Source organism: Pungitius pungitius, chromosome 1, assembly GCF_949316345.1.
Source record: "Pungitius pungitius chromosome 1, fPunPun2.1, whole genome shotgun sequence".
NCBI classification, from domain to species: domain Eukaryota; kingdom Metazoa; phylum Chordata; class Actinopteri; order Perciformes; family Gasterosteidae; genus Pungitius; species Pungitius pungitius.
The window spans coordinates 25852779-25867512 of NC_084900.1; the positions used below are offsets into that span (position 1 = coordinate 25852779).

General features: G+C 40.5%; 1 protein-coding gene across 4 annotated transcripts; it reads left to right on the forward strand.

Moving 5' to 3' along the window:
* The first annotated feature begins 3 nt into the window (after window positions 1–3).
* LOC119222128 (solute carrier family 26 member 6) lies at window positions 4–13449 on the forward strand. 4 transcript variants are annotated; one of them, XM_037478503.2, is made up of 21 exons: window positions 4–808; window positions 974–1350; window positions 1627–1766; window positions 1959–2098; window positions 2472–2582; window positions 3058–3233; window positions 3690–3854; window positions 4140–4292; window positions 4408–4490; window positions 4594–4741; window positions 4831–4944; window positions 5776–5853; window positions 6264–6359; window positions 6872–6978; window positions 7166–7235; window positions 7693–7785; window positions 9549–9662; window positions 9887–10033; window positions 10509–10563; window positions 11321–11448; window positions 13060–13449. In XM_037478503.2, exons 3-21 carry the CDS (start codon window positions 1639–1641, stop codon window positions 13081–13083), a joined length of 2130 nt encoding a protein of 709 aa, XP_037334400.2. In that variant the 5' UTR covers window positions 4–808; window positions 974–1350; window positions 1627–1638; the 3' UTR covers window positions 13084–13449. The 4 variants fall into 4 exon arrangements, with proteins under 4 accessions (XP_037334400.2, XP_037334401.2, XP_062419655.1 ...); XM_037478504.2 differs by having other exon boundaries at window positions 994–1350; XM_062563671.1 differs by lacking the exon at window positions 4831–4944.
* Window positions 13450–14734: the final 1285 nt, after the last annotated feature.

Consider the following 14734-nt stretch of genomic DNA (forward strand, 5'->3'; position numbering starts at 1 on the left):
GGAACCGCTGTGGAAATGACGTCGTTTATTTTCTGTAGCCTTGCGCGGCAAGTGCACAAATATCCGTGACAGAAGCTCGTTGAACGTTGGCGTGAGGTTTGTAAGTGCGATGAGACGTTTTCTAATGTCTGCTTGTCTAAAGCTGAAACTTAGCGCAGCGGCACTGTCCGATTTCAACTGTATAAACGTTATAATTAACTCTATAACAGTGTTAAAGTGGCAACACTTTAAAACGTTACATTGACACTGTGGAGTGTGGACCCCATGGGACACTTTGAGTATTTTAAAATTAACTCCAATAGTGTTCATTTGAGTGTGTCCATTTCGCTGTGTAGGTAATGTACGAGAGTGAAAGGGGAACTCCTTCCCTTGGTGTAAAGAACCAAAATGTATTTTTGAATGAATAAAACTGACATTTTAAAGACACCCAAGGTTGACTAACATATTTAAAGCAAATAAACCTAAGAATCATTTAATCATCAAGTGTGACTAGGCAGTGAAATCATAAAATGCCTGCTGATGGAACTTTAAAACCAAATTGTCTTTACAAAAGGAAATCATTTGTCACACTTACTTAACCGGTAACTGTCTGTCCAATTATTAAGCTAGCCCTCCCACTCTACGGTTGTGTGGTCATGATTTATCAACAAAAACCCTGACTAAGCTGAAATGGCTGACTAATATAATGCACAGATAAGGCACTAAAAACACAGATCACAAACGTGGTTGAACGCTGTCAAATCAAAAGTGAGCATATTCTGGGATTATCCTTTTGGTGAATATTCATCTGCCGTCTGCCGTCCATAAGGTTAGTTTCCTGTATGTATTGATTGCATGGTGAATACTTGTGATGTCAATACACATTTTGAATACATCTTAACAAAATAAGGGGGTTGATTCATTTCTCGTGTCGACCACTTCTGTTTACTGCACACTAGAACTTTGCCCTCTCCCGACAATATAACATTTCTAGGTTGCCCTTCGTTGTCTCAGCAGTGGAGCCACACTGCAAGGACCGTCTCCCCCTCAAGAGGAAAACTACAACCGATTCCATTTGATAACACTTCACACTGAGAGGATTAATTCTTCATGAAGACAGACGTTTCTTCCTGTGACTAAAGGAACCTTTTTTTATTATTATTATTTAGCTGAATGATTTCCATTGCAACCTCTGAACTGGATAAACAGATCAGGGACGCGGGAATAAAAGACTGAATATTATTTTTTCCTTCTCTTTAAACCTACGCTGAACTTGCATGGTTCATCTTAGGGTTTCAGAAGGCTCTGTATTTTGTAAAATAATCCTTTCCACAAAATATAACTTTTTTTCTAGTACAGCTGAAACACACGGTAATTATAAACATTACATTATAAAGTGTTTTAGACAACCAGAGGTATTGGGATCACTTGAATGAACATGCAACAGATTAACAAATTAGTCATTAGATTTGTATCTTATAAATGTAGGGATATAATATACTTTTTAAAGACATCTTATAGGTGTTAAATGTTAAAAATACAACTGCATCATTTTACATAATAATATTTAAAAATACAAGGAATGTGTTTCTTTGCCAAAATAAAAGAACTTGTAAGGATGGAAGATGCTTTTTGTCAATGTTGCAGCGAGTTGAAGCCATGAAAGAGAGGAGGCGAACGGACTACTACGTGCACAGGGACGTCCTGGACGAAGGGGCAGTGGATGAGATTGCAAAAAAGTCTGACTCAAAGCCATCTATGTCTGAGAAGTTTAAAAAGTCAATGAGGTAAAGTTACCAGATAAATATTTGAATTATTATTAATTATTACTGAATATTTTATTTCAAGTTTGACCCTCCGGCCGGAACATTTTATGACACTCAACCTTCAATAACTCTTAATTCATCTGCACATTGTTTTAACTTGCAATGAGAGGATGTTGTTTTTTCTCTCTTTCCGTCTCTCTGACCCAAACTCAGGTGTTCTGGTCCCAGGTTGAAGAGTTGCCTGCTGGGGAGAGTCCCCGTTGTGTCATGGCTGCCTCGCTACTCGCTCAGAGACAACGCCCTGGGAGACCTGATCTCTGGAATCAGTGTGGGGATCATGCAGCTTCCGCAGGGTGAGGGTGAAGCCATCAGATCGTATTTGACAATTAACTATGACCACTATCAGCTAATTCGTCATGAGAACGTTGTTGTTAGTGCATTCAGAGATGTTTCCTGTGGAGTGGTGTGTCCGCCCCCTGGGCCCCGTTAATCAGCTTGAGTGGGTTTTAAACCCTTAATTACAGATCACTTGCTTCACCTCTGTTCTCCGTGTGCCTGTTCAACAAAACTTTGGTCTGAGCTCCATGAGAGTTGTTCATATACTCAATACAATTTAGATTGTGATTTTAACGATTAGATGGGTCCATGAGAGTTGTTCATATGATGGATACAATTTAGATTGTGATTTTAAAGAAACGCTCTATTGTTGCTCTACTATCACTACAGGTATGGCCTATGCCCTGCTCGCCTCTGTCCCTGCAGTCTTTGGACTTTACTCCTCCTTTTATCCAGTCCTCGTCTACTTCATCTTTGGCACTTCAAAGCACATTTCCATTGGTTTGTACTTAAACACTTACTGTATCTGCACCCAAGTCATTTAGACATCAGGAGATTAATACAACATGAACTTGTGTAGGTAGTCTGAAAAAAAGAGAAAGCTATATGGGAGGATTATTCACAAACTGAAAGAGTATTTTGTCATCGCCTAGATTCAGTTTTTAAGCGAAGACAGACAGTGTATGATCTTTTTAGCTGAAGCCCTTCTTTTGATTGATTGAGACGTCATTAAAATACCTTTAACATTTAATATTATATGCACATGAAAAAACGTTCTCTAAACTTTGGTAATCTGCTCTTTAAAGAGTGTGGTCTGATCAACACCAGCTATAATCATAAACAGGGATTGTGGGAGCTACTGAAACTAAATGAGTGAAACCAAGCGGGCATTGAGGAAGATGTCCCACAAAATACCCAATACAGTGTTTAATGGCCAGGAAACCCGTGTGTTGATGCCTCTGTCTCCCTTCTTTAGGAACGTTTGCGGTGTTGAGTGTGATGGTAGGAGGAGTGACAGAGCGATTAGCACCAGACTCCAACTTTATTTCATGGGACAATGTGACCAACAAGAGTGAAGTCGACATTGTCACACGGGACGCAGAGAGGGTCAAAGTGGCTGCAGCCGTCACCTTCTTGTCTGGATTATTTCAGGTAAATCAGAGTTACTGGAAGTCAAATTTGGAGGTAATCCTCCCATTGGCTATTGATATTCCTCATAATGACCGATATTATATATTCTGCAAAACATACATCAATCAAATAGAATACTCTATGCATCCTCAAAGTGCGCATCGCTCGTTGAAAACAGCCAGATCCTGTCAAAAAAAGATTCAAGCCCCCAAAAGGATCCTTTTATGTGCTCTCTGTGACCTAAACAACACGTGTCTCTCCCATTGTCCAGGCTGAAGGGAACGTTTGAATTAATAAGTAAAGTATTTGCAAACAAGTTCTGGCTGGTGCACCTGTAAAACTAGAGACTGGTTATCATCTATGAGCGATTCCGTGATGTTAATTTAATGCACAGAAGTATAAAAATCCAATATTATTTGGAATCCTTTGACCCTCTTGTTAAATTGAAGCTCCACGTGTCTTTCAATGTGTATGTAGATTCTGCTCGGTCTCGTGCAGTTTGGTTTTGTTGTGACCTACCTGTCTGAGCCGCTGGTCCGAGGTTACACCACGGGAGCAGCCATCCACGTCATCGTGTCCCAGCTCAAATACATCTTTGGCATCAAACCCGAGAGACACAGTGGACCCCTCTCATTGATATATGTAAGAAAGAACACAGTTTTTTACACTAATGCTAAATTATCCAAATGTTTGGGGGTTTTGGAAGATCTTGAGTGATTTCTACAATGTGAGGTAATACTTCATCAGGCATGGTGGGCTGATAATGTATAACAATGTCTGTGTCCCCCCCGTAAGCAGCCAGGACTGGAACATTTGCTTGCTGACAGGCTGATGGACACAAATCTAACATGAGCGTTGTCTTTTCTTGTATGAAATGTTGTACTACTTATTTCTCCCAAACAACTTTGACTATATATTTTATTGCAGACTGTGTTGGAAATTTGCTATCTCCTTCCAAAGACAAACATTGGTACTCTGGTGGTCAGTATCGTCGCTTTAATCGGCCTCGTCCTCGTTAAGGAGCTCAACTCATACTTGAGTAAGAAACTACCTGTTCCTATACCCGTGGAACTGCTTGGTGTGAGTATACGTTGGCTTGTAAAATACCAAATGGACAGTTAATTCCTCATGAAGCACAGACGCCGTGACACTTACCCCCTAATACAAATACATCTCTTATTATGTGTTTCTCCAGATTATAATTGCTACAGTCATCTCCTGGCAAGTTAATTTGGCGGACCAGTATGGAGTGGATGTGGTGGGACTGATTCCCTCAGGGTGAGAAACACAAACACACACACACACACACACACACACACACACACACACATGTGTGACAAGCGACGGTGTCTGTAACTGCTGATGTTTTGTTCCTCCCCAGCCTCCAGCCGCCTGTTCTCCCAGACGCCTCTCTGTTTGGTCAGGTGATCGGCGATGCCTTCGCTCTGGCTGTTGTCGGCTACGGCATCGCCATCTCACTGGGACGAATCTTTGCGCTAAAGTATGGATACAAAGTGGACAGCAACCAGGTGAGGAGACGATCGATGGTGTCCCGGGACGGAGTGCTTTTTTAAAGTCAATATCTTGCATATAAATAGTGTGAATTTCCTCGTTAAAGGAACTGATCGCTCTGGGTCTGAGTAACTCCATCGGAGGAGTCTTCCAGTGTTTTGCCATCAGCTGCTCCATGTCTCGCAGTATGGTTCAGGAGAGCACAGGCGGGAAGACTCAGGTTGGTTTGAGTGGACCTTGTGCTGCTGAACTGCCCTTGAGTAATACATTGACACACACACGTTCGCCCACAAGCGGAGCTGTCATGCAAGGCGCTGACCGGCTGAGCAAAACAACCACCTCAGGGTGATGTCCTTCTCAAGGGTTACTGCAATATGAGGACAAAGAGGGCCGGGGATGGCTCTAACAGCCTGGCAGTACTTTCCCTAAAAGAATTTATTATCAACACACCGTAATAAAAAAATTAAAAAGTAACACATCTGAATATCTTATGCTGCTTTTATGATCAAAGTAGGGCAGCCCTCTATGTGGCCAAGTCCTAGTAGTCATTGTGCTACAATGTTTTCCTCGTTTAGTTTATATGATTTTCTGTGGTTCTCCTTTGTTTGTTCCAAATAGCTGAACACCACTTCAGCAACATCTATTCCATGCCATTCCATGAGATGATCATTCTGCACACGGCTGCTAAACTGGGCCATCTCAAAGGTTAAGCAGAGTGAGACAATTGTCATAATTAACGGCACTCTGAAGTGGCATCATTAAAAAACACTTAGGCAATTGTTTTTTGGCTCCCATCGATGAAGTCCACCTACACAGACTTGCTAAGAGGCTAAACCGATTTAGTATGACGACACCATCAATCAGCTATGGCCCATTAAAGGCGAGAGGTGCTAACTGATGCTGCTGAATTATGTACCACATTCTCTTTAATGATCTCTACATCATTCATCTTTTTCTTCCACTCTCTTCCTCTGGTCGCTCTCTTCTGATTTTCATTCACCGTGCCTCTATTCTCTCTCTCTCTCTCTCTCTCTCTCTCTCTTCACTGCAGGTTGCTGGTGCTCTATCAGCAATAGTTATCCTCTTCATCACGCTCTGGATTGGAACTCTCTTTGCAGATTTGCCAAAGGTGCTGTGTGTGTGGATGTTTGAATGCCTTCACATCTGTGCCCACATGTGTCCAATTCTCATAGGAAAAGTCTTGTTGCTAAATTGTGAACCACCCTCCTCAAACTATAGACAACCCCCGAGCTTGTGTTTCTATAAGGCAACCAACAGATATTACTTCAGCTTTGTTCTAAAGCAACTGGCTTCTTATTAAAAACAGACGATTAAAACCTTGAAAGCAAATGAGTAAACCAGAGGTTGTAAAGAAAAATGATCATTACAACATCATGACTTATTCTGGTCATTGGTTTGCAGCCTTTTTAGTAGAACTTCACCATCCTACACAAGAGGTTTAACTCAAACAAATCTTTATGTTTTAGGCCATTTTTTCGTTCTTCATATAAACTGTATTACACTTGACTCACTTTGCAGGCAGTGCTGGCCGCCATCATCTTTGTCAACCTCCAGGGCATGATGAAGCAATTCATGGACATCCGTTTACTGTGGAGGAGCAACAAAGTAGACATGGTGAGAGTACTAAAAACTATAGATAAAATCATGGTAAATGTGTTGGTAACAGGATGAACTTCATGTGCACATCTAAACATTATTTTGAATCCCAGATCTTCTTAATTTGTTACATTGATAATTAGTGAATTCCAACATAAAAATAATGTGAATTTCTGACAGTTTTGATATTTCTTGAGAATAACCACAGATGTTTCCAACCGAATGGTAGAATAGCTACACAGCTATTACTGCTAGTAGATTGCAGATTTAGTCGATTTAGCTGATGAAATACAGCTGGCGCTGCCTGAAACACATTCTTAAACTGATTAGGCCACTGAGGATTAAAAAAATATATTTGCAATCAAGACAACACTTCACATTTCAAGCACCTTACAGTAGCAAAGTTGAATGTTATTTCAATTTAACACTTGTATTGGTAACAAGCGCTGCTTAATTTATGGGTCACACGACTCACTCACGTCTTCATTTACTGCCCGTTGTTCATCATCATCACGCTCTCCCTTCTCTAGCTGATCTGGGTGGCCACCTTCATCCTCACCTTGCTATTAAACCCTGACCTGGGACTGGCTGCCTCCATTGGTTTCTCCATGCTCACCGTCATCTTCAGGACACAGCTGTAGGAGAACATTCCCACACACACCAACAATTAGACACTAAACAGCACATGTTGAGTTTAGTGTGGAAATGAAACCATCAATCACAACATCAACTTATTAATTCAGTCCTTCTCTTGCAGACAATATCCAAACATTTCAAATTGTTAGAAATTGATTATAATGGGCTTTGTTTTGTGTGTATTCCAGACCTAAATACTCCAAATTAGGGCAGGTCCCAGACACTGATATTTACAGGCCACTGGAAGACTACGATGAGGTATGGCACATTACATTTATGATTTCATATAACTTGAAACCAGGGGTGAGTACTGGTCTAAAGAGGAATAGAACAATGAAAGGTGAACAAAAGCTGTCAAAAAGGACGAGCGCAAAATGACATGTTATTTAGGATATAATTCTCACAACATTGCACACAGATATCCATTCATCCTAAACGATGAATGTTAATGACCATGAAAGTGAGATTTGTCATAGCGACTATTTGATGAACATCTACAACCATTCATGTCCTCCTCCAGGTGAACTTTAACTGTGAACGTTACTGAATGTTAGCATGCTAACACGCAACACTAAGATGGTATATAATATGAACACAATACCTGCTAAACATCAATATGTTTGCAATTTCAATTGTGTCCATGTAAGAATGTGAATATGAGCATTAAGCTCCAGGGCTGTTTAACTGATTAACTTATCCGAGCGATTGGTTTCAGCTGAAGCCAGTGCCCGGGATTCTGATCTTCCGTTCCTCTGCCACCCTCTACTTTGCCAATGCTGAGATGTACCAGGAAGCACTTGGAGAGAAGGTGAGGACACACACACCTAGCCCTAAATCCAGGACTTATTCTTTTAATACAGCTCCATGCAGAAGTGCAGACGGATACAGTGTCCCACACTCAAGCTCTAAAAGTTAAACTAGTTCCTGCAAACAAAGCCTGCACCAGAACACCGACACACAAATAATAATGCAAACGCATATATTTATGTAGACCACGGTATCAGATATACAAACGCCATGATGGGAACACAAACCCCAATGTATATGAATATACAAATAAACACATAAAAGCCACACGCACACACACGTAGAGAGAAACAGAAAAGAGGAAAGAACCACCTCCAGCAACAACCCTTTTTGTCACAATTTCCGTGCAATTAACTCTGCTCTTGCCAACATTATTTCTGACACTAATAACTTACCCGGCATTTCACCGATTCACGCCGTGACAGACATTGTTAAAAATGTCATCCCACCATTTTCTCCTCTCCTTTGTTCCGACGAACTTTTGTTTGAACAATCCCCTCGATCTCCTTCCTCCCCCTCTTCCTCCTCCTCTGTCACGTCTCTTTGGGGTAAATGGGAAGACGGATGGAGGGAAGGTAGAAAGCAGATGACAAAAGATGGAGGGAGGGTGAGAGGCAGAGCTGTAATAAGGGTGGGAGATAATGGAGCTGCTCATTCCCTACATGTCAAAGCCACCGGGTCGCTCTTTTCTTGCTTATCTTTCATGCACAAAAAAACGTTCATAAAGTTGTTGGCAGAGACTGAATGTCTGTTTATAGGTGAGAAATCACCACGACATGAACTATGGTGATTTTCTATCTGGCTGGTAAGAGTTTTGACTGACAACAGACAACTCCAACTTGGAGATAAGTTTCCAGGATGAAAGTTGCAGGGGAAATCTGAGATTGCTTACTGCTAGTTCTCGCCGGTAGCGATTAAGCTGGTGAGTTCCTCTTGTGTAATGGGATACTAATGCTGTAATTGCATGAACCGGTTTGGTCAGAAAAGAAACATTTGGAGCACTACCCATGGAAAGTGGAAGAAATACAGCTTTTTAAATGTATGGCAGCCACTTAAAAATACTTTAGTGAATGATGAAGTGACTTAATTCAACGAGGACCCACACCTAATGTGAAAACTACTTTATGTGAAGACCAGGTCCATTTCTACTGCATGTCTCCTTGTAGCTGTATTAGCTGAATGATGCCTTTGGTATTTGCTGATCCCAACATGAAAACCGGTTTCTCTTGTCTAAAAGCAGTTGACAATTGTCTTAAAACAATACTCCGCCTCCACGATGTACTAAACGTATCACACCCAGATTGTATTTAAGCAGAATTAAAAAATGATGAATCTATCCGATAAATTCAAATGGACTGGTTTAACTCTGGTGGCTGTGCTACTGACTGATATGTTGGCGAGTTATGCACAGTCCAGTACTTCCTTTAGAGCTCTAACTTGTTCAACTTGGGTCACAGTGTGGTTCAACCCAACTTCCTCTAGAATTATCCTGATCAGGTTTCCATGCCAAACAACATTGTACAAATACATTGTTTTATTATTTGAAATAATTACAAATACAATTTGTTAGAAATATAAATGATCACCCTAAAAAGCAAAAGCGATGTGAGCATAATTTTGTCTCAAGGTGGGAGACAACTTACAGTGTGAGAAAGTTTTAGAATTATCGGTGGTGCATTGTCATCATAGTCGATTTAAATGGCTGTAAGATATATGTGAGCTTCACTACCCCTGTCTGTGGTTGTCTTTTGCTGTTTCTTTTAGTCGGGCATCGACATTACCAAACTCCTGTCAGCGAAGAAGAAACTAGAGGCCAAAAAGAAGAGGCATGAGGAGAAAAATGCCAAAAAAGCTGCAAAGATGAGCGCCATGAACCTGGTGAGGGACCCATTTACTATAATACTGTAAACGATTCAACAGGAGTTGTTGTCCACTTTATTCTTTTTATACATAAGCATTTTTGTTAGTTAAACAGAAATAAAAAAAAACATTTCTGACCCTATAACACATTAATTTGAATTCCTGGTACTGAAAGTACGTTTGGTTGCAATTCATCGTCTGAACAAGCGTAACATTTTAATGTTGTGTCTCCTCCGATACAGGAGGGGGGGCCAAAGGGGGAAAGCCAGAATGACCTTGCTATTATTGAGGTGGATGCAGAGCCCGACCCCTCACTCCTCACAGCCATCATCCTCGACCTCAGCCCAGTCAACTTCTTGGATACTGTGGGAGTCAAGACGCTACGCAGCGTACGTGGATGACAGTCACATTTACATATATGTACATATACAAAGAGATGTGGGGAAATATTCAATCAAATTATGAATTGCACTTCTTGCATATGTGCATGTAGAGGTTTTTTGTTAACATGTCGATGATATTATCAGGTTAATTTCTAAATTTTTGTCATCTAAATTAGATCTAAAAAGGTCTTTTAAATAATAAGTTGATAACAAATAAGGAAAACACCACAGAATTAGACAACAAGCTGACCCAGCAAAATACAGCAAATTAAATGCAGATTCTGATCCTTTTCATTTTGCTTTCTACATTTTGTCTTGTTTAACCAGCTTTTAACTTGGCTTTTCACAACTTTCCTCCATACATCCAGTACTTTATTATCATTTAACTCCTCAGGTATTAAAATCTGGTTAATTGAATAGTCAGACTAATGAAATAATCCCCAGTCTAACCTTCTCCTGGGGGCCTCTGTGTCTGTTTCAGATCCGGAGGGACTATGGAGAAGTTTGCATAGAGGTCGTTCTCTCTGGCTGCTCGAGTAAGTCCAATCCGATGAAAATTAGCTCTTCAACCCAGTTTGGAGGCATGGCTGAAACCGGAACAGGGCAATATATACGAAACAAAGTTTTGTTTGTGTACCATGATAGTCGATGTCCTTTTCTTTTTAATTTGCATTATTTTATTTTGTACAACTTTTTTTCAGAGTAAAATAAAAACAGTCTCAAATATAACTTGCCTTCAGCAGCAGGAACCATTGAGATCTTCCGTAAATGATGTTAGTGACAGTTTAAAAATAACAGAATTCCGCTGGGATTGGGTTGTCCCACATACTGTAACTCACACATGATGTATTTTTACATTCATGTTCCAGGCCTCACCTAGCCACACAGAATGTATATTCATTCACAAAATGTTATTTCAGCCTTTTGCCATTGTTTTTAGTAAGTAATTCATCCAATTACAGGTTTTTTTTCCAGAAAACACTATTCAAGGTTTGGGTCATGAAGATTTTTGTGAGTCCTAACAAAAGCTAAAAGAGAACATAATTAAATCTGTTCTTATTGTATTAAAGCTCCTTCTTTTTCCAGATTTTTTACATAGAGGCATCCAGTGTATCTCAAAGGTTCAGCAGCTCTAATTGGCCTGTACCAACTCGATAGCGTGTAATGAGAAAAAATAGTTCGGTGTAAGAGTTTGGGCAAGTAAAAGGACTCTAAAGAATATTTACACAGCCAGGAATTATGAGGTTTAATTACCACAAGGACTATCAGTCATCCCTTGCTGCCTCTTTGTAGGTGGTGTCATGAACAACTTGCAGACTGGAGGTTTCTTTAACGCCGAGGTGACCAAGTCCTGTCTCTTCTCCACCGTCCATGACGCCGTTCTGCACTGTCAGTCTGTCCAAAGGCACAGCCAAGAAAAGGTGATGTACTGCGAGCATACACACATGCACTCAAACAGACACGTCATCACACATCACAAAATGTGTGATGTACAGTAAGTGTGCAGGTGTCGCAGAGGAATCCAACAGAAAATGAGGCAGATGTGTTAAATTAATCGAATAAAGCAGGACAAACATTTGGGGCTGTTGCACATCTAAAAGTCTGAAACCAATTCTAAACCAACAGACTCGTTACCTTTTAACTTTTAAGTTTGGAACAAACTGAAAAGTTGCACAGTCCAGATCAATCCAAGTTTTTGTGAAAATAAACTCACTGATTCTGGTTTCTCTAACTGCTGTCCTCCCTGAAACGTAACGTTGACTTTAATTAAAAACTCATTGATTGAATTTTGGCCGTGATATTGACTTATAAGTTGACGTAAACAACAACAACCCGACCGCCTGTTGCCATCCACTGCAGCAAAGCAGCTTCAAAGCTCTGAGTGGGAGGGGAGCCAGACAATAATTCAGTGTGAGCGACCCCTTTGCCATTATACATTGTAATTTGATCCACTGACGTGAAGGAATATTGATCGGAGCAGCTGAGAGTGTTCATGTTGACAGCCGTGGTCATTCGGTTGTTATGCAGAGGTCCTTATTGTAATTATAATTCAGCCACGCTTCAATTACATATTAATGGCTTTGCAACAAGGCATTTACTATTTATTGTTTCCACTACGCTTTCCCAATCCAATACTACAACTAAGATTTCAATTGGACCAAAGTTAGCTGCAAAATTCAGCAAATCCACATGTCAGAAGGTCAGAATCTGCTGCACTCGATGAATAGGGGAAAATCGAAATGATCAAATAAAAAGATCACATTTCTAATCAATCCACCTCATCACTTACAAGAATATGGGAAACGGTCCTATTCACTCAGCGTGTGTGGGAATTATGCGTTAAGCTCTTAATATCTTAATGCACAATTATTCAAATGGCGGTTCATTGATTGTTATTCTGCAGTGTGACCTGGGCGGCAAATTGATTGCCGTCAAAATCCCTTGTGATCTATTTTAATACACAGACACAGACATCTAAAGAGCATTTGGTGCACAGGTAACGTCTGCGCATGTGTGTCTCTCTTAATCTCATTTATACACCTGTGCATGGTTCGGTACGGAAGACGTGAGCGAAAAACAAGAAGGCACAGAAACCTGCAGCCCTCTGTATGCAGAGGAATGAATACTCACATACACATACAGTACATCCATATGCAGATATCCCATCATTTTACAGAAGCATTTCAGCATAACAGAACGCCAGTCATATTCCCCCCCCGGAGGCCCACCAGAAGTATCATATATAATATTCAACAAAACAGAGGCAATGAGGGAATCCACATGGTGCAAAGTGAAGCCATCCGACTGAAAATAGTTTGACTCGTGAACCATTATTTCTGGTATTGGCCTGCTGAGCCGAAGTTTGAGGCAGCATGCTTCCCGTCCCGCTGCGTTCCTACTCGTTCAACGCCACTGAGACTTTCATGCTATAAAATATTTTAAAAATCTTCAATCTTCTGCTTGGGATCCGTCCTCTTCTCACTTTGGTGACCCTTCCTTGTTTTAACCTCTGCTGTGCTTCTGTTTCACAGGACGACAAAGTGACACAATTTTGAGTCCGGAGAAGAGTGATGGAGAACGAGAGGAAGACATGAGGATTATATCCAGTGAGCTTCTGATTTCGGGGACTGCCTTCTGTCACAAGCACAGAAACTCAAACATGCAGACAAACGCTCATCGTTACAAACAAATGGACACAAAATAGTACACATCCAGAGTGCTACAGTCCTACAAAGCCTTGCTGGAGGAGTTTACAAATCCAAACAACACAGATGTGTAGTTAGAGCAAATGAATACAGACTGATGTTTTTCTGCGACGCATTCAGGCATCGAAAAGGAATCTATTCGATTGCTTTTAATCGGTAAAATACACCAATTATGGATGGTGCATTCACAAAAATAAAAAAATCACCCAATTTAAATGTAATCACGTGGAAAATGTACTTATTCAAAAGCTTCTCATTGATTGGTAACGTTCATGATTTGAACAAAGGCATTTTGATTTGTGAAGAGGAAATCTCAAAAAGCCTCTGAAAAGATGAGGTCTGATGACACTTCGTCTTAACAATAGATTCAGGGTGTTCCCCCTTCCTGTGTCACTGGGACCGGATGCTGCCTTCACACTCAGACTCCGGTCTACTCTTTGTTTATGATGTTTGTCATTCATGTTACTCAAGAACAGAGAATAGTGTAATAAGGACGGGGGAAAATCAGACACAGAACAACCTTCTGGTGTTCTCATATTGTGGCAAATAAGCCGTCAGCTGTATTGACCCTGAATCACGCATGAAGCAGATATATGATTGAAGAAGGGATTACAGTTGGTGACTCCCGTGTTTGTGTCATTTAATCATTAGTTTAGTTGGAGAGGTGGTAAGAGATTAATTTGCACCAAATAGATTTCAAACACTTCAGTTGTCTGTTACCTACAAACACGGTTTGATGAATCATTGTTTTTTGGAACACACACACTCTGAATCATATTTTCGTGTTAAAATAAATCCCTTTTTATTTAAATTAAATTAAATTATTTAAAGTGCCTTGCTTTGCTGCAATGGATTTACTTAATTCCAAAAAGTCAAACTGAGAATGTTTTCTTTGAGGTCATAATCAATAAACAAATGACTGGTTGAACCTGCACTAATGAATATTATCATCATCACATGTCATATATCAAACAAGGTGCCATTTTAGAGCCTTTGGACCGTTCTCCCACTTTACTGTTTGCGTTCGCTGCTCTTATCAGCCTCATCTACAGATGTGAACGACCGTAGAAGCTTTGATGAAGCAGAGCTAAATGGAGTTCAAAGAGTAAATATTGGACTAACATTTGTCAGATGGCCCGAAGTCACGACCAACTCTGTGTTTGTTGGAAACAAAAATGACACGTGGAGTTTTCTTGTCAACAAACAACCGTTGTGTCTACATTCAGCCAACAATTTGCCCCCGACCGTGGCACACATTAGATACTATATGTGGGTGCAGCCTATGTGCTGCGTGTATAATTGCCCTAGAGCTAAATCTAACCAAATGTGCAACAGAGATGGGAGTTCACAAAACAGTAATACCAATCATTGTAATGGTTTGCAATAGAGACAAAAGTTGCTCTGGTGAACGACGTTGGACCTTCCAGTGATCGGTGGGCCCATAAAGCTAATGCACCAGCCCTAGCTGGAGTCTGCTCTTCTTCTTTTCTACTGGAAATAT